General features: G+C 42.7%; 1 protein-coding gene across 1 annotated transcript in view; it reads left to right on the top strand.

Annotated features, from left to right (window-relative positions):
* The window catches only part of Kcnq3 (potassium voltage-gated channel subfamily Q member 3), a 330106-nt gene that overhangs the window by 283566 nt on the left and 26780 nt on the right, over positions 1–19760 (top strand). Inside the window, exons 3-9 of the mRNA XM_055626521.1 lie at positions 150–276; positions 1558–1730; positions 4457–4612; positions 5981–6091; positions 8174–8269; positions 9694–9788; positions 12714–12740. Of these exons, the coding sequence (XP_055482496.1) occupies positions 150–276; positions 1558–1730; positions 4457–4612; positions 5981–6091; positions 8174–8269; positions 9694–9788; positions 12714–12740 (785 nt within the window). The remainder of the gene's footprint in view (positions 1–149; positions 277–1557; positions 1731–4456; positions 4613–5980; positions 6092–8173; positions 8270–9693; positions 9789–12713; positions 12741–19760) is intronic.

A 19760-nucleotide genomic window follows, 5' to 3' on the forward strand; every position in this document is an offset into this window, starting at 1 on the left:
TTACAATGGCCAACCTGTGCTTCCTCCCTGTCTGGCCACAGCATCCTCACCACCGGGGCAGCAGCAACAGAAGCCCAGTTCCTCTGGGCTCTGTAGTCCTAACACTGGGTACCAGGTAACCTCATTCCGTTTATATGCTTTCCATGCAGGAAACATTTGCTATCTTCATCTTTGGAGCTGAGTTTGCCTTGAGGATATGGGCCGCTGGGTGTTGCTGTCGATACAAAGGCTGGCGTGGACGGCTCAAGTTTGCCAGGAAGCCTCTGTGCATGTTGGGTAAGCCCTGACAACTGGGACTAGTAGTGGCCTCAGTCATAACCCACAGTATTTCTCTAAGGACATTTTATTGGTGCAGAGGGCGCCAAAATGTCCGCTGTTGAAAATTCATTTCCTGGAATTGTTCCTTAAGGTGTTAGACAGGTAGTGGTTCTCAGGGGTTGGGGACTGGGCTCATTGTTGCGATTGGGTTGTGCAGAAACCACAGAGCACTGGGTAGTGTGTACCCCCAGTACGTATACTAGTGGCACACTCTGTCAGTCACCAACATGACTCAAATCACCTGTGTCTTCTGAGCCAACAGGAATAGGAAGTGTCACACCATTGGTGATTGACCGTACACTTCTGTCAATCTTTTACAGAGATAGAAACTGAAGTTCATAGAACTGAGTTTTTTCCAGTTTCATAACTGGTGAGCGGCAGATCCCACTGGTCTTAATGACTGTTCTGTTGCTGTGATGAAACACTGTGACCAAGGCATCTTTGTAAAGAAGGCATTTAATAGGGGGCTTGCTTACAGCTTCAGAAGGTTAGTCCATAACCATCATGGTGGGGAGCACAGTGATGGGCTTAGCACTGAAGCAGTAGCTAAGAGCCTACATCCTGATCTGCAGGCAGAAAGAAAGAGAAACTGGGACTGGTGGGCTTTTGAAACCTCAAAGTCCACCTCCCCTAGTGACATACGTCCTCCAACGAGGCCACACCTCCTAATCCTTCCCAAACAGTTCCACTAACTAGAACCAAGCAATCATACATATGTGCCTGTGGGATCCATTCTCATTCAAACCACTCTGCCACTCTAACGCCACAGTTCTAGAAGATTCTAGAGTCCCTGGACTCACTCAGTACATCACACCCAAGTTCACATCTCATGTCCTGCTTACTCAGAAAAACCACATTAAGACAGTGTCTGGGCATCAGGATTCTCTTCTGTAGCCTGAGAAACCCCCAGTTTCCTCTTCTCCACAACTCATCTGATACCAAATACCAAGATCCCTGCACGTGTCCTTGAGAAATTGTACCTCTGAGCTTTAGAAGCAGAGGCAGAGTTTAACAAGGTCTTTCCCTAGCTCCTGGGAAGACCGTGATACTCAGAGGTTTATCTCCTCATCGTTAACAACATAATCCATTACCACTACTGGTTGATGTCATTCAACACAACTGCTTAGACCAGCCCTCACTTGACATAGGTTCATCAGCCTCTAGACAGTGGGTGTGCTCAGGTCCTTTCTCCGCATGACCTTCTCACGGTTCTCTGCCACGGTCTGTCCTCTTTCCCAGACATCTTCGTGCTGATTGCCTCTGTGCCAGTGGTTGCCGTGGGAAACCAGGGCAACGTCCTTGCCACCTCCCTTCGAAGCCTCCGCTTCCTGCAGATCCTGCGCATGCTTCGCATGGACAGGAGGGGTGGCACCTGGAAGCTCCTGGGTTCGGCTATCTGTGCCCACAGCAAAGTAAGTGTTACAGAGAAGTCATGAAGTGAAAATGGGCTTCTCTCCTACTTGTACCTTTCTACTGCACCCTCTTCCTACAGTGTCCCTGAGGGTAGCCATGCTGCCAACACTGACAGTGATGATGTTAAGAACAAGGAGAAAGAGGAAGTAGAGAGAGAATCATATACAGATGTGGTCAAGAGAAATGTGAGCCACAGGCAGACCTGGGCTTATGTCTCACCTCACTTCCATTATATGCAAATAACTCTGGTTAAATCATTTACTCCTCACTGGCCTTCCGTTTTCTCATTTCTGAAGTAGGGATTACCATTTACGATTCAAAAGCTCAGGGGTAATATCTGTACTCCCATGTGGTTAAAAGGGTAGAGCGAGCTTGCACAAGGCATCATGTGACCAGAAGGGAAAATTTGGGAGTCACAGACTAATTTCAATACAGAGCTAGAATCCCAGGTTACCTGGCTGAGACTTTTAATATTGATCCTGTAGTTAGGACAGGCTAAGCACCTCTCCCAGGACAAATATGCCCCAATGTCTCTACCAACCTAGTGCATAATGCTAGTTCATATTTCCAGTGTCAGGTATGTTGGCTAGGTCTCATGTATCAGGAAACTGAGTCCTGAGCCACCAAAGCAGAAAAAGAGGGCCTTGCAGATTCCACAGAGCATATTTTAAAAACAGGAAAGGATTTGCTCTGGTTGCTTCCTTACAGTAGTTAGACACCAGTCCCAATCCCTTTATCCCAAGGCTACCTGCTGGGATCCCTGGCAATTGAGGGAACAGGCTGTGTCACAGAGCTGCTGGTGAAAATTATACAAAGTCAGGTTTCCCTTGAATAGTGTCTTAAATGGCTGCAAAGCCCACTTTAACTCCCAATGTCAACCATTATACCACTGCCTAATAATCCAGCACAGCTGGTGTATCTGCATGATGCATGTGATCAAGCAGCTGTTTCTAAAGAAGCAACCAATGAATCTTTTGGCTTGCAGGAGCCCAGGGAAGCAGAGATTCCTTGCTGCAGTCTACAAAGCAATAGGGGTGTGTTCAGACAACCCCTGGGGAAAGACTCAGCAATTCTCTTCCCTCTCAGATCCTCTGTAGGGCAGACCCTCAGAGGAAAACCTCCCACTCGGGTGTCGATACCATTCATCTTTGCACATGTGAACATACATGAGTGCAGTGTACATATGATACTGTGGGGCCAGGTAGGTCTATGAGCAGAGTAGCCTAAAAGCGTTAGAGAAGCAGATTGATTAAAAAATAAATAAAACAGCGAAGCTACATAGGAAACGCCACCGAACTCTCCCTCTTAGCTTGATGCTGATCTTACACAACACCTGACAAAAAACACTGAGGAAGGAAAGATGTATTTTGGCTTACATTTTCAGAGAGTTTCAGTCCATTGTTGTGGGCAAGATTTGGCAGAGCGACTGAGGCTATGGCAGCAGGGCTGTGTGCCAGAGTCTGTTTGCATCACAGCCAACCAAGCACTGGAGAACAAGACAGGAATCTGGAACCAAGGAAGACCTTCAGTTTCACCCCTCGTGACCTACTTCTACCAGCAAAGCCCCACCTCCTAATGTTTGTATGGCTTCCCAAATTAGCACCAACAGCCTGGAAAGACGTGTTCCAGACCTGAGCCTGTGAAGGGTAGTTCCCATTCAGACCACAGCACCCTCTCTAATGGGGTAAATACTATAATGAAGGTTAGAGGTGAAAGCAGATGACTGGAGATCTTCATTCGGCCCTTGAGTGTGGGTAGCAGGGACTAGGTGATAAGGGAGGCTTGAGACAACTCTGTTAGTGAGACTCCCTGATGCAAAGGCAGCAGACTGGTAGTAGAGCGCCATGAGAAGGGCAGCTGTGTCAACAACAGGTCTCTGAGAGGTCTCAGTAAGAACACAATCTAGACTTCCTCCCACCCAGTCTATCATGCTAAACCTCAGCAGGAGGACAACAGAGATCATCTCTTTCATCCCAAGGATCACACCAGGGATTGGCTTGTCATTGGCAACTCTCTGTTCTCCTGACTGTAGCATTTCCTTTCAGTTAATCAACTTGGCCTTTTTTTCTTCCTTATGGTGTGACAGCATCCATGAAATAACAGGTCCCATATGTCTCTTATGTTTCATTTTTCACATATTCTTATATGCAAGATCACTTAACATAAAATGGTTTGTGTGAATTCCACCAGTGGTTTCTGGCACGCCTACAGGACACTTTTCCTCTATTTGTTTCTTTTATTTTGAAAATTTGGCTGTTGCACATAGAAAATAGAGCATAGTTCTCCCTTGGATCAAACAGTGAAATGGTGGTAGTGGTGGGTTCCTGTCTATGGACAGATTTTTCTCCTAGGACACACAAGCTGCCCTTTGCCAGTAATCTGCCAATGGGGCTTAGATTTTGCCCTCCTCCATGCAGATCTGTGACACATGAAGTCACTGGAAGTCTAAGCTTATCTTCGGCAATAACCAGTTTCTCCTGACCACTCAAATTCTCATGAAGCCTCCTGAGTTGTGACCTCAGGTCACCTAAAATGTAGTGTTCCTCTTCTCCTAGGGCCTATAACATTCCAGTAATCAATGGTGTAAGTGTCCGTAATCTTGCTCCTGTTTTTCACTGATGGGAGGTGAAATTCAGAGCAGGTAAACATGGAAGACTTCAGACTGCCTGGCTCAAGTTTCTTCCAAGGGCTTCCTACTGATTCCCTCTGTTGTTTACTGTTCTAGGAACTCATCACTGCCTGGTACATTGGCTTCCTGACACTCATCCTTTCTTCATTTCTTGTCTACCTGGTGGAGAAGGATGTGCCGGAGGTGGACGCACAAGGAGAGGAGATGAAAGAGGAGTTTGAGACCTATGCAGATGCTCTTTGGTGGGGGCTGGTGAGTCACCATCATTGAAAGGCAACCCTAGGGTGCTTGTATGGAGACTTGACTGCTGGGTACACAGGGAGGTGAAAGTCAGAGCATGGGTGCACTCAAGTCAGCTTTCTCCTGCATCCAAAGGTGAGGACTGGACCCCTTCCACCTCCAAATCTACAGAGAGGAAACAAAAAGCTTTTACCGATAAGGAATGCACTGAGAATAGTTTTTCATAAAGCTTGTGAGAAACTAGAGCACAGAATAGTCTATTTGCATGGTTATCTGGGACCTGGCCTTGTTAGTTAGAGACAGTCATCAGCCAAGCTATGTTCATACAAAAGGCACAGGATCATATATATTCATAGCACGCAGACCTGAAGATACATGCAGAAGTGCATAGCCACACCCAAAGATATTAAATCTGGCACTTACAGAAGCCTTAATTTGCTCCACATCACTATGCTGAGCAGTCACTACTTACTGGGAACCCAAATACCCTGTTATTAGCCTTCTTTGAAAAAGTTAGAAAACTGAGATAAGAAATGGGAGGCATAGAAGGTAAATGGGTTTAATAATTAGCTTAAGGCACATAAGTTTTGAAGGGAGGCAAATGGGCTGCAGAGGCCACGGTGTTGTGAACTGCATCTGGATAAACATAACCATACACTGGTAATATAGTCTCCGCAGGACAGACAGGCAGGCACACATGTTTATATACACAAATACATGCACAAACACAATTCCTAACATGGCTGAACATACATTCACACATTCACAAATACACAAAAAAATTCCTTGGTGTAAACAGGAAATTGATTTCAATTTATTTCACTTCTCTAACATGTCAAAATATATAGATGCTTATCCCTTCTAGAAAACACTGCAACATTTACATATGAGCAACACACATCCTCCCATATATTTAAATCAAATCTAGATCACTTTTAGTCCTAATAATAAGTAAATGCTATGTAAAGAGTTGGTGTGTTATAGTTGTTATTTGTATTATTTTTATTGTTGTCATTTGTTTTTATTGAAACAATTTGAAACATAGTGGGTTAAATCCAAAGATGTGGAATCCATGGTTATAGAGGAGCAACTGTACATAAACACACACAAACACACACACACACACACACACCCTCATTACACTTTTGCAATTATTGAAGTATCTGCTGACTGACAGATTCTAAGTCGGACACCTCTAACTTAGAAACAGGCTCTTATATGAGTTAGGCACTACTTGGGACCTTTTCTCCTATGGGAATCTTGTATGTAAATGGGAGCAGCACCTGCAAGCAGGCACAGAGGCTCAGAGGCAGAGCTCAGTTGACGACCACTGATTTCCCTTATCTGAGGAAAACCCGTTTGACCTCTTCTCTTCTTCAGATCACACTGGCCACCATTGGCTATGGAGACAAGACACCTAAAACCTGGGAAGGACGTCTGATTGCTGCCACCTTTTCTTTAATTGGTGTCTCCTTTTTCGCCCTTCCAGCGGTAAGTCCTTCTGATTGTGACAGGAAGTTACCCTTAATGCCTAGACTCAGCTCAAATCCTGAGCCTCAAATTTCACCTTCTTGTATTCTAAGTTTGTTGTTCCATATCCTATCATTTCACCAGCTGTTACCTCCGGTATGGTAGTGTCTCACCCTTTCCTCATGGTTTGTGCTGCCTCCTTGAAGCATAAGTGGTCTCTAATGGCCCCTTGATTTTTTAAGACCATCTTCCATCTGAGTCAGTAGCCCCCTCCCATGGGCTTTCTGACCCCACATGGGTTTCTGTCTCTGATTACCCTCAAGGACTGATATCGTTGGGAGTCAGGGCCTGTCTTCATCAAGGTTGAGGCCCAAAACCTTATATGGAGCAGATTGTTCACATCTGAATTTCCTTGGGGGTTGGGGGTCTGACAATTGCTACCTTAACTTTTTTAATGTTTTCATTTCTCTCAAGAGTAGTTCTTGACAAGTGAAAGAATAACTCTCCACCCCCCAAAGTGGTATAATGAGAATGAAAACAGAAGGCTCATACTGGACTCTTTGTGCACCCAAATCATGCAAAATGTTTTACATGCATCATCTCATTTGGTCTTCATGCCAACAGCATATGTTAAAAACCGAGGTACAATTAAAGGTTAGTAAACATTCCTGAGATGTGGAGTCAAGAACCCAAGCCAGGCGAGTTCTACAGCCTTGCTCCCTGTTATGCAGCTAGACGATCACATTTTTTTTATTTTTTTATTTTTATGTTTTTTACCTTTTATTAATTACACTTTATTCACTTTGTATCCCCCCATAAGCCCCTCCCTCCTCCCCTCCCAATCCCACCCTCCCACCCCCTTCTTTACACATGCCCCTCCCCAAGTCCACTGATAGGGGAGGTCCTCCTCTCCTTCCTTCTGATCTTAGTTTATCAGATTACATCAGGAGTGGCTGCATTGTCATCTTCTGTGGCCTGGTAAGGCTGCTCCCCCCTCAGGGGGAGGTGAGATGATCACATTTTTAAGTGGCAATTCCTCCATTGCTCCTCCATCCCATTTTTTTTAAACTGGAGAAATTCTTTATTACTAGCCAACTTATATGTATTTTCCCCAGCTATTTGACTTTTACTATGATCTTCTTGAACCTATTTTTTCACCTGTGAAACTGGCAAAGGAAGAGTGGGCTATTGTGCCACCTGTGATTCTCTTTCATATTAAATGTATGTGTCTCTCTACATAGTCCACATGAGTGTCTCACCTGGAAACCAAAGCAGATCCAGTTCTTGGACATTCTGCCTATGGTACATGTTCTAGGGGACAGTTGAAGCAGCTGAAATCTTTTAAAATTCAATTATCATGTGCAGAGCTGCTGTTCTGTGTCATATCCTTTACTGGACAGTTTCTGTTTATCTTTTAAGTTTTCCTGAGATCATTGTTAGCTAGGTACTATGATCTACTATGATCCAATGGTTCTACAAAAGATAGAATGCAGACAGTAGCCTTCCCCAAGGTCTCACAGCTGGACTGTGCCTATCAAATTGCAAGCCAGGTGTTCTTGGGTTCAGGCTTGTTTCACTTAACCAGACGCCCTACTCTCTCCAAAAGGAAGTAGGTTTTCTCCCTTTTCTATTTCATCTCGTATTGCCACTGCATAACCTTTTGTCTCATTGCTATGTCCTAAATGCCTGGCAAGAAGCATTGTTAAGTAGAGGAAGATTTAATATTGCCTGAATGGGATACATCACATGGTGGCAAGGAAGACATGAAGGCAGGAGCAGGAAACAACTAGTGACATCACATTAATAGTTAGGAAGCAGAGTGGGCAGGCAAAAGTACCAAGGTAAAAACCACCTACACCCACCTCCCATCACTTAATTCCTCCAGTATGGTTCCACTCCTCAAGGTTCTACAACCTTCCTAAAGGACCACCAGCTAAGAACCAAGGGTTCAAACACATGAACCTGTGAGTGACATTTCATGTTCAAACAACAACCCAGGCTTCAGAGTGTCATTGAGCCCTACATTCTCTGCTATACCACAAGTGAGACTGGGGTGCTGAGAGAGCCCAGTACAGCTGACACAGTCTTGAATTCTCTTTGCAGGGCATCCTTGGCTCAGGACTGGCACTCAAGGTACAGGAGCAGCACCGTCAGAAGCATTTTGAGAAGAGAAGGAAGCCAGCTGCTGAACTCATCCAGGTCTGTATGCCTACGGGTGAGCTAGGACTGGTCCAGGGATGTGAGTATGAGTGTGTGTGTGTGTGTGAGAGAGAGAGAGAGAGAGAGAGAGAGAGAGAGAGAGAGAGAGAGAGAAAGGGTGGAGACAGGGAGAGGGAAGGTGAAGAGGGGGAGAGAGGCAGACAGGCAGACAGAGACAGAGATAGATAGAGAAGGAACAAAAGCACATCCCTGGCAGGAGAGGACCAGCTCCCATTTTCTCTTTTGTGAGTGGCTACAGACATCACCATGGTTACCTACACAATTTATGTGTGTTGATAGTGACAGCCTTACCATTTTCCACCAAAATTCTAAGCTACTTAAAAAAAATGGATTTAGTACTCAAGGATGAAAACATCTGATTTTTTTTCCTAATGATTTTGGAGTGATAAATTTGGCTTAGATCTGTAACTTATCTTAGTTTCCTTCTCATTCTTCTTCCCACCTGAGGATTGATCCAGTGACCCATAGAAAAGAGATAGATGACAATCCAGGTACTTAGTGAACTGTGACCCTCCTCCTGTCTGTCAACAGTAGAGAGAACATAAGAAGAAAAAAAAGACAGAGAGAGAAAGAGAGCAAACATGTAAAAAGTATTGGTTACTTCACCAGTTTGTTCTGGCCATCAACAATTATTAAATAGGAGATGTTGGATACCTGGTCCTGTCCATCACCATTACTCCACCAACCATAGGCTGGACAAAGAGTAATAACAGAGATAAGACAGGTGTACCCGTTCCCTATTAGGCATCAGAGGGAATTTGTGTCTTGTGATTGTATGAGCTGTTGGGAGCAGGGAGCGTAATAAATAGGAGTTTAGTGTGTCCCAACTGTGCCTTCCTGAATGCTGAGGGCATTACCACACACCCTGAGCTTACATCCAGCTGCAGTAGGTGCTTCTGAGGGTCTGTAAGCTTATACAACATGATAGCATCCTATATGGTCTGGTTACAAAGCCAGTCTTAGTGTTCAAAGTCTGGTTGTTTCTTTATGCCATCAATCCTTGAGCTATCAGAGTATTCTGGAAGTTGAGTCTATGGAGGTCACCTCCCAGGCTCTCTTATACTCAGATGTATCACAAAAGACTTTATACGACTGGATAGTCTCAAAGAACTTTCTGTAAAGAACAGTCATGATTCCTTTCAGAGAATTTCTATCCTCTTCTCTCCATCCCAGTTCATCTGTCTGTCCCAGCTCACCACATGAGTTGTAGCTCAAAAATGGTCAAGAAAGTTCCTTCTTCAAAAAGCTATCAGAAACCAAGAATCTCTGCTTTTCTGAATCCTAACTAGACACTCAAATTTTTAGGAGCTAAGAGCTTAAAAGTTGTTTGAATGTCTTACGATACTGTTTGAGCATTTCATGTGATACCCATGTAATTCCATTTCCTCTTTTCTCCTTCTTAGGCTGCCTGGCGATACTATGCTACCAACCCCAACAGGATTGACCTGGTGGCAACCTGGAGATTTTATGAATCAGTTGTTTCTTTCCCATTCTTCAGGCAAGTAGTCAGTTGTCTGAGTGCTCAGAATATGCCTGACCTTCATTACCGTGGTCTATTATTTGTGTTATGGTCTCATGGTTTGCCTGGATTCCAAAATCAGGCTCTTCCTTTTCAGTTGTTCCATGTTATAGTCTTGAGGCCAGAATTTTTGATATAGGCAGATTTTGAACTTCTAAAACCCTTGACTTAGAAGAAAAAGTAGAGACGCAGTTAGGTCATTGCTGGGGTTGTGTCTGCTTTGAAGTAATGTTCACTGAAGCATGTTCCACAAGAAAGTACCTGTCATTTCAGTGACTCATAATACAACCCAACAGTAGGTAAGTGGCTTTCTCAACACCTACCTAACTCTCCCATACACTCAATATGAAATCTATGATTGGCTTATGAACACTGCCTCCATTTAACATTATGCTTTCACTACTACCTAATGCTACAGATTTAAGGAAATTGAGCCAACAAGATGGCTCAGTGGCTAAAGGCACTTGCCACTAAGGCTAATGACCTGGGCTTAATACCCATGTAGAAGGAAAGAACCAACTCCTACAGGTTGTTCTCTGACCTCTACATAATATGCACACACACTCTCACTCACTCACCAATCAATCATAAAAGACTTAAGGAAATGGAAGGCCTCTGGATTCATGAATTGATTGCCTCACTTAAAACTTTACAATTGGTGGTCATAACTAAGATGAAAATGTGAAATCTGACCACGACCTTGAAGATTTACAAGCCCAGCCCCAGACAGCCTTTCCTGCCTCACCTTCACTGGGTTTTCACTTCTCTGGAAGATCTGATGGCATGAGCCAAGATAGAAGCACGAAAAAGGAGACAAGACAGAGGGTCTGAAAAAGGCAAAGGGGACTAATGACTTGTAGAGGGGGTAAGAAGCAGTAGAAGAATAATTAAATAAAGGAACAAGCTTGGGTTAGTCACTGTACCTTCTAACTTAATTAGACTTGTTCAGATGTTCCTAATTGTGTTTCTACAATTCTATTGCCACTGTCATCAATTAGGGGCTGGGACTGCATCAATCAGAGCCTCCCTAGAATGAACCAGTATCTCCCTGCTTAGGAAAACAGAATGACCTTGGACTCAAAGCCAAGAACATGTACCCAGACTGAACATGGAGGCAAGACAATTTGCATTTCCTGTTCATCCGAGGCCTTGGCAATGGGCCTATTCTTTTCGGTTGATTTATTATAAATACAGCATTGTCCTGGCTGTCAGGCACTTGAGGTCTACATTGTGCTGAAGACAGCTGTTGTGATATGGGAATGGTTTTTAAACTAAGAGGAAACATTCCTTTCTTGTTTTATTTCAAGGATAAAAGTACAAAGTCACTAGAGAAACTCCTTTATCAACCACTCTAAAATGACGCAGTCCTTTGGGAAAAGAGTGTCCCTGAATGCCTACCCACACCACACGTCAGTGACAGAGAAAAAAGAGGTGCACTTACGTTTCCTCACCTGCTTCCCAAAGGATTTTCCCCTTTTATTTATGTTTTTAGTGATGATTTTATTGAGATACATTCCACTACCCATGAGAAGATAGGAGAGTTTCTTGACTCTGAGTGTATTCCCAAAGTTGGACAACATTTAACACACTAACTCCATAGTAATTTCATTAAATCAAAACAAATATTTTCATGTGTCATTTCTCCTGTTTCTGTTTCTCTATTTCCTGTGATCATTTTTACAAGTGAGGAGTTAGAACAGACCACTGTGCCAAATACCTAATGTGATCCTGAAGTACGTGCTGAAACAAAAATGGGAACCCAATTCTTCTGCCAAAGTTCTTGTTCTTTTTTTCTATTGTGTGTCTGGGAAGAAAAAGGTATTTTAGAGAGAAGTATGTGATACTCTGGTACATCCTCACCTGCATCCTGCAGGTTGGGTCAAGGAATACTCCTATAAACAATGCCCACTTCCAAGGGAGTTGATGTTGTGAGGATGAACAGAGGAAAGTGCATGACAGTATTTGTCATGGTACCTGATTCATAGCAGGTTATTCAAAAAATGATGACTAAGTCTGCACTGGAGGAGTCTGTGAAACACAGTGGAGATGAAAGGGGAAAGAAGGACACTGAGCTCTGAAATCACAGTCTTAGGAAACCACTGTTGGTGAGCCCAGAGCCAGAACACCTTGTCTGGATTGAGGCCTAGCCACGTGGACTAGACGGATGAATGCTCCAGGTGGAGAATCGGGTAGAGGATTCTAGGCAGAGCTGAGCAAAGGCTCAGAGTAGTGAATATGTGTCCAGCATCACTGTGCTTCACCACTACTGGGCATGCTCTAGAGACACACTGACAGGGTTGGGATTCCAACTCTACTGCTTTTCATCTGAGACCTTAGGCAATTTATGTAACTTCTTTGTTCCAAAACTTTCTCAACAGAAAAATGGTATGACAATAGTAGTTACTCTTAGAGTTGTTATAAGGCTTAACTGATAAGTCCATAAATAATGTTTACAACAAGAGAAGACATGTAATAATTTACTGTCCAGCCAATATGCATGGTGTAGCACTGCTGACCGTGATGGTATGGAGGGGTGGTAGCACAGCTACTACATTTGCCAGGCTTGATTTTCTGATCTCACTCTACCACAAAACAAATCTGAGTTTAGCAATGAACATATCCTGGGGTTGAGCAGGCACTCACCCATTTTCTCGATGAATAAGCAGCTAAGACAAACTTGGGAGCACAGGACCAAGTTTGGTGATGGCAGGGGCATGGGTCACGTGGCAAAGTTCAACTCCTATTTTGGTTCCTCTCCACACCCGCCATCTTTTTCCAGAATGTTTCTTTGTTTCTTTTTTCCTAGTCCAGCTTCCAACTGAAGTTTTGAGAGAGACTTAGAGGCAAGACACAATCATTTTGTGCCACTTATGTTTATTTTTCTTTTTCTTTCCCTTTTTATAGGAAAGAACATCTGGAAGCAGCAGCCAGGTACATTTCTGATTGTGGATCCCTCTCCCCACACCTTTCACCATTGTTTCTAGGGAAGGGTGCAGTTGTGCATGGTGGAATGCTGCTACAAAACCATGTTGGTCACAAGCTAGTCTTTGGTGCTCACTCTGTCGCTGACCCCTGATTCCTCTGCCAGTTTCATGTGAATTCAGTCAATGACATCTTAATATAGATGGTAGCAACACTTCATACTGAATGTCTGTCTCCTCAGAAGTAGGCTCTGAAAAGGTTATCACAGTTGATCTTCACAATCACCATGTGAGAGAATCCCTATCTTCCTTTGTGAAGAATGGGACTCAGAAAGGTTCATTTATTCCTCCTAAATTTGCATAGGAACTAAGTAGCAAAACCAAGATTAAGAGTCAGGCCTGAATATTAAAATAATGTTTGCTATCGTGTTTTTCTCCATTTGCTTCTTGGGTTCACAGATGACACTTCAGAAAGCAAAAATAGACTCCAATTCATGATCTCTATAACCATGAGGCTTTCTAATAAGTCATGCACACTGCAGGCTGCTACAGGGGCAAGAAGAGGTTCAGGGTTGTATCTGGCTACTTCTCTCAACTTCCTACCCCTCAGTAGAAGGTGCCTAAGGTCTGGACCCTGTTCTAGTTTAAGGCAAGATGATTTATTTTGACAAAATAGTGTGAGATGACAAGAGGTGTCAACACACTCTTCAGAGCAGATTTAAACTTATAGAGTGTTTTCTAGAACTTTCCATGTAGCAGTTTGGGACTATAGATAACAGTAGGTAACTGAAATCATGGTTAGGGATACTGTTTGTTATATCAAATATGCACTGGAATTTCTGATTCTGGTTCAACTGGGGATCAAAAAAGTACATTTGATGCTTTCCTAGGGGTGTTTCTCTGGGTAGGGAAAAGAGGGTCTTTTTGAAAGGCAGCTATCAACTTGTCTATGCCTTTGAAGAACCCTCCACTTGGCCTAAGTGCAAAGGAAAAATCTATTCCCAGATTTGCTAGGGTTACAGTTGGGTGTCTGTTGTCTCATCCTCCTCATAGGAGAGCAGAATTGGTTACAGAAACCGCTCAATCCTCTTCATCCAGGTTTTGAATGGTAGTCAGGTCTGGCTGGCAGATTGGTAAGGGAGACAATGGGAACAAATATAAATACACAACCTGGAGTAAGAGACTCTAGAGAGCTCTTGAGGAAGGTAGACTCGGTTCCTTTGTACAAAAGTCTGGGAACAGGTGATGACAGGATGTTCAACAGTAAGCAGATACTGTAAATGAAAGCTTGCTCCTGTTCATTGGCTACTTTATGATTAGCTTCTTTAATAAGCTCCCAATCAACTGACAGTCTAGTCCTGCTTTATTATTATCTCCAAATAGAGCAAAATCTGAAGTTCACTTTATTATCTTCTTCTAGAATAAACAACTCACATTTTGTTTGTATGTATGTTTGTTTGTTTGACAAAAGTTTCCTGCTTCTTTTCAGATCCAGATGCATTTTTTTTTAATTTAGTACAATTTATCCACTTTGTTTCCTGGCTGTAGCTCCCTCCCTTGTCCCCTCCCACTCCCTCTCTCCCTTCTGCAGCACCTCCCATGTTCTTCTCCAAGTCCACTGACAAGGGAGGTCCTCTTCCCCTTCCATCTGACCCTAGCCTATCAGGTTTCATCAGGATTGGTGTGTTGTCTTCCTCTGTGGCCTGGTAAGGCTGCTCCCTCCTCAGGGAGAGGTGATCAAAGAGCCAGCCACTGAGTTCATTTCAGAGACAGCCCCTGTTCCCCTTACTAGGACACCCACATGGACACTGAGCTGCTATGGGCTACATTTGAGCTGGCGTCCTAGATTATCTCTATGCATGGTCCTTTGTTGGAGTATCAGTCTCAGAAAAGACCCCTTTACACTGATTTTTTTGTTGTTCTGTTTGAACAGGAGCTCTCCTTGTGGAGCTCCTGTTCCCTCCAGATCTTTCTATCTCCCCTTTCTTTTACAAGATTCCCTGCACTCTGCCCAAAGTTTGGCTATGAGCCCAGCATTCCAGAAGCATTCTTGAGGGTAAGAAAAGGAATCATTTAGTCAGCTTATTAGTAGGCACTCAAATTCTTGCTTGCTTACAACATGATTGTTTATTTAGGGCTTTGTTGACTATTTTGATTCATGTGGACTTGCTTGTGGAACACAGCCCAGTTGAATTCATTCTGTTGACTTGAGGATTGGTTCTGATAATGTTACACTTCTTTCTTCATGTGTACACTCCTGAGATTAACTGAGAGAGAGAGACAGAGACAGAAAGAAGGAGAGAGGGAGGGAGGAAGAGAGGGAGAGATGGAGATAGAGAGAGAGAGAACTTCCATGATAGGCTCACAGGTTGCTGAACACTTAGCATGCCATGCTGCTGGACTGTTTTAAAAATGGGAGCAGTTAGCTCTTCTTATCTCTCCTGACCTAGTTGGAATATATACTTTGTGATGACCTTCGTAAGGATTCAGAACTTCTGTAATAAAGAATATATGTATGCACATATATATTTATTACACACATATATACATATAGGTATGTATGTATCAGTGTTAAGACTAAGACTATGCCTGAAATATAGTAGGTACCCAATAAATATTTGCTGAGTGGATAAACAATTAACCTGTCTTATCCTTGTGTCATTTTCAAGGAGTTGATCTAATGTGCTCACACACCTTGCACCACCAACAAACACAGAAATAGCCAAGGTAGGATTTTCATTCTCCATCTACCCTTTAGGAAGAAACGTCTCTAAAGTGCAGGTAGTTGATGCCCTCAGTGTTCGTGAGTACTAAGTAAGCTCAGTTAACTTGGTGGACACATTATCTGGTCTTAGAAAAATCTTCGTCAGCTCAGAATTCTTCTTGTATAACTTCATCTGACTCTGTTGTCTGTTTCACTTAGGATTCTGCCTGATGTACTCTGCTGAAAGTAACCTTCGCTGACCCTTCACTCTTGCCTCATCAGTCCTTTTCCTTTTTTTATTCTGCTTCAATATCATTCACAGATGATACTTGTTTTTTATATGCTTTCTCTGGTAGACCGAAGACTTCTGAGGCACCTAAACATAAACCGACAACATAGTCAACTTTGTGTACACACACAATGAAAGTGGGTAGACAGAGGATAGATGGATGGATGAGTGGGTGGATGGATAGATGGATAAGTTAATGGACCAACAGGTAGATAGATGAATGGGATGGATGAATTCAGTGGATGGATGTATAGATAAGGATGGATGAATGATAAATGAACAAAGTCTATGTAATACAAGTATCATAAAGTCAATTTACACTACTTTATTTTTTTTTTATCAATCATGATGCACATTTCTGGAGATACATACTAATTCTTTTTTTTAAAATCTTTTATTATTTTTTTTATTAATTACACTTTATTCATTTTGTATCCCCCCATGAGCCCCTCCCTCCTCCCCTGCCGATCCCACCCTCCCTCCCCTTTCTGCATGCATGCCACTCCCCAAGTCCACTGATAGGGGAGGTCCTCCTCACCTTCTTTCTGATCTTAGTCTATCAGTTCTCATCAAAAGTGGCTGCATTGTCCTCTACTGTGGCCTGGTAAGGCTGCTCCCCCCTCAGGGGGAAGTGATCAACGAGCAGGCCAATCAGATTATGTCAGAGGCAGACCCTCTTCCCATTACTATGGAACCCACTTGGACACTGAACTGCCATGGGCTACACCTGTGCAGGGGTTCCAGGTCATCTCCACAAATAGTCCTTGGTTGGAGTATGAGTCTCTGGGAAGTTCCCTGTGTTCAAATTATCTTGTTCTGTTGCTCTGCTTGTGGAGTTCCTGTTCCCTCCAGCTCTTACTATTTCCCACTTCTTACATAAAATTCCATTCACTCTGCCCATCAGTTGGCCATCAGGCTCAGCATCTGCTTTGACAGTCTATACTGCAGAAGCTTTCAGAGGCCCTCTGTGGCAGGTTTCAAGGTTGTTTCCTGTTTTCTTCTGGCTTTCAGAGGCCCTCTGTAGTGGGTTCCGAGGTTGTTTCCTATTTTCATTTTCTTCTGATGTACATTCTCTTTGCCTTTCAGGATGGGGATTGAACATTTTAGTTAGGGTCCTCTCTTTTGCTTAGTTTGTTTAGATGTACAGCTTTTAGTGGGTTTATTCTATATTGTATGTTTATATGAGTGAGTATATACCGTGAGTGTCTTTTTGCTTCTGGGTCAACTCACTCAGGATGATCCTTTCCAGGTCCCACCATTTACCTGCAAATTTCATGATTTCCTTATTTTTCATTGCTGAGTAATACTCCATTGTATAGATGTACCACAGTTTCTGCATCCATTCTTCAGTTGAGGGGCATCTGGGTTGTTTCCAGCTTCTGGCTATTACAAATAAAGCTGCTACAAACATGGTTGAACAAATGTCCTTGTTGTGTACTTGCGCCTCTTTTGGGTATATGCCTAGGAGTGGTATGGCTGGATCTTGAGGAAGCGCTATTCCTAGTTGTCTGAGAAAGCGCCAGATTGATTTCCAGAGTGGTTGTACCAGTTTACATTCCCACCAGCAGTGGAGAAGGGTTCCCCTTTCTCCACAACCTCTCCAGCATGTGTTGTCCCTTGAGATTTTCATCTTGGCCATTCTGATGGGTGTAAGGTGAAATCTCAGGGTTGTTTTGATTTGCATTTCCCTAATGGCTAATGAGGTTGAGCATTTCTTTAAGTGCTTCTCTGCCATTCGATATTCCTCTGCAGAGAATTCTCTCTTTAGCTCTGTTCCCCATTTTTTAAGTGGATTACTTGGTTTGTTGCTTTTCAGCTTGTTTAGTTCTTTATATATATTGGATATGAGTCCTCTGTCAGATAGAGGGTTGGTGATGATTCTTTCCCAATCTGTAGGCAGTCGCTTTGTTTTGATGACGGTGTCCTTTGCTTTACAGAAGCTTTTCAATTTCATGAAGTCCCATTTATTGATTGTTGCTCTTAGAGCCTGTGCTGTTGGTGTTCTGTTCAGGAAGTTTTCTCCTGTACCAATGAGTTCTAGGGTATTCCCCACTTTTTTTTCTAGCCGATTTAATGTGTCTGGTTTTATGTTGAGGTCTTTGATCCACTTGGACTTCAGTTTTGTGCAGGGTGATAAGTATGGATCTATTTGCATTTTTCTACATGTAGACATCCAGTTGGACCAGCACGATTTGTTAAAGATGCTATCTTTTTTCCATTGTATGGTTTTGGCATCTTTGTCAAAAATCAGGTGTCCGTAAGTGTGTGGGTTTATTTCTGGGTCTTCTGTTCGATTCCATTGATCCACCATTCTGTTTCTATGCCAGTACCATGCAGTTTTTATAACTGTTGCTCTATAGTACAGCTTGAGATCAGGGATGGTGATACCTCCAGAAGATCTTTTATTGTAGAGGATTGTTTTAGCAATTCTCGGTTTCTTGTTATTCCATACGAAGTTGAGAATTTTTCTTTCCAGGTCTGTAAAGAATTGTGTTGGCAATTTGATGGGAATTGCATTAAATCTGTAGATTGCTTTTGGTAAGATGGCCATTTTTACTATGTTAATCCTGCCAAGCCATGAGCATGGGAGATCTTTCCATCTTCTCATATCTTCCTCTAATTCTTTCTTCAGAGACTTGAAATTTTTTTCATACAAGTCTTTGTCTTGCTTGGTTAGGGTTACGCCAAGGTACTTTATGTCATTGGTGGCTATTGTGAATGGTGTTGTTTCTCTAATTTCTTTCTCAGCCCTTTTGTCTTTTATATACAGGAGTGCTACTGATTTTTTTGAGTTAATTTTATATCCGGCCACTTTGCTGAAGGTGTTTATCAGCTGTAGGAGTTCCCTGGTAGAGTTTTTGGGGTCACTCATATATACTATCATATCATCTGCAAATAGTGATAATTTGACTTCTTCCTTTCCCATCTGTATCCCCTTGATCTCCTTCGACTGTCTTATTGCTCTAGCAAGGACTTCCAGCACTATGTTGAAGAGATATGGAGACAGTGGGCAGCCTTGTCTTGTCCCTGATTTCAGAGGGATTGCTTTAAGTTTCTCTCCGTTCAGTTTGATGTTGGCTATAGGCTTGCTGTATATCGCCTTTACTATGTTTAGATATGTGCCTTGTATCCCTGATCTCTCCAGTACTTTAAACATGAATGGATGTTGGATTTTGTCAAATGCTTTTTCAGCATCTAGGGAGATTATCATGTGGTTTTTTTCTTTCAGTTTGTTAATATGGTGGATCACATTGATGGATTTCTGTATATTGAACCACCCCTGCATACCTGGGATGAAGCCTACTTGGTCATAGTGGATAATATCTTTGATGTGTTCTTGGATCCGGTTTGCAAGTATTTTGTTAAGTATTTTTGCATCAATGTTCATAAGGGAGATTGACCTGAAATTCTCTTTCTTTGTTGAGTCTTTGTGAGGTTTAGGTACCAAGGTGATTGTGGCTTCATAGAATGAGTTTGGTAATGTTCCTTCTGTTTCTATTTTGTGGAATAGTTTGAAGAGAATTGGAGTTAGCTCTTCTTTGAAGGTCTGGTAGAATTCTGCGCTGAAGCCATCTGGTCCTGGGCTTTTTTTGGATGGGAGACTTTTGATGACTGCTTCTATTTCTTTGGGGGATATAGGACTATTTAGTTGATTTACCTGGTCCTGATTCAGCTTTGGTGAGTCAAATCGATCAAGAAAATTGTCCATTTCATTTAGATTTTCAAATTTTGTGGCATATAGACTTTTGAAGTAAGTCCTAATGATTGTTTGGATTTCCTCAGTGTCTGTAGTTATGTCCCCCCCTTTCATTTCTGATTTTGTTGATTTGGGTGGTGTCTCTCTGCCTTTTAGTTAGCTTGGCTAAGGGTTTGTCTATCTTGTTGATTTTCTCAAAGAACCAGCTCTTGGTTTCATTGATTCTTTGAATTGTTTTATTTGTTTCTAATTGATTGATTTCAGCCCTGAGTTTGATTATTTCCAGCCATCTACTCCTTTTTGGTGTGTCTGCTTCTTCTTTTTCTAGGGTTTTTAAGTG

Source organism: Psammomys obesus, unplaced genomic scaffold (genome assembly GCF_907164565.1).
Source record: "Psammomys obesus unplaced genomic scaffold, mPsaObe1.curated_primary_1811, whole genome shotgun sequence".
NCBI lineage: Eukaryota > Metazoa > Chordata > Mammalia > Rodentia > Muridae > Psammomys > Psammomys obesus.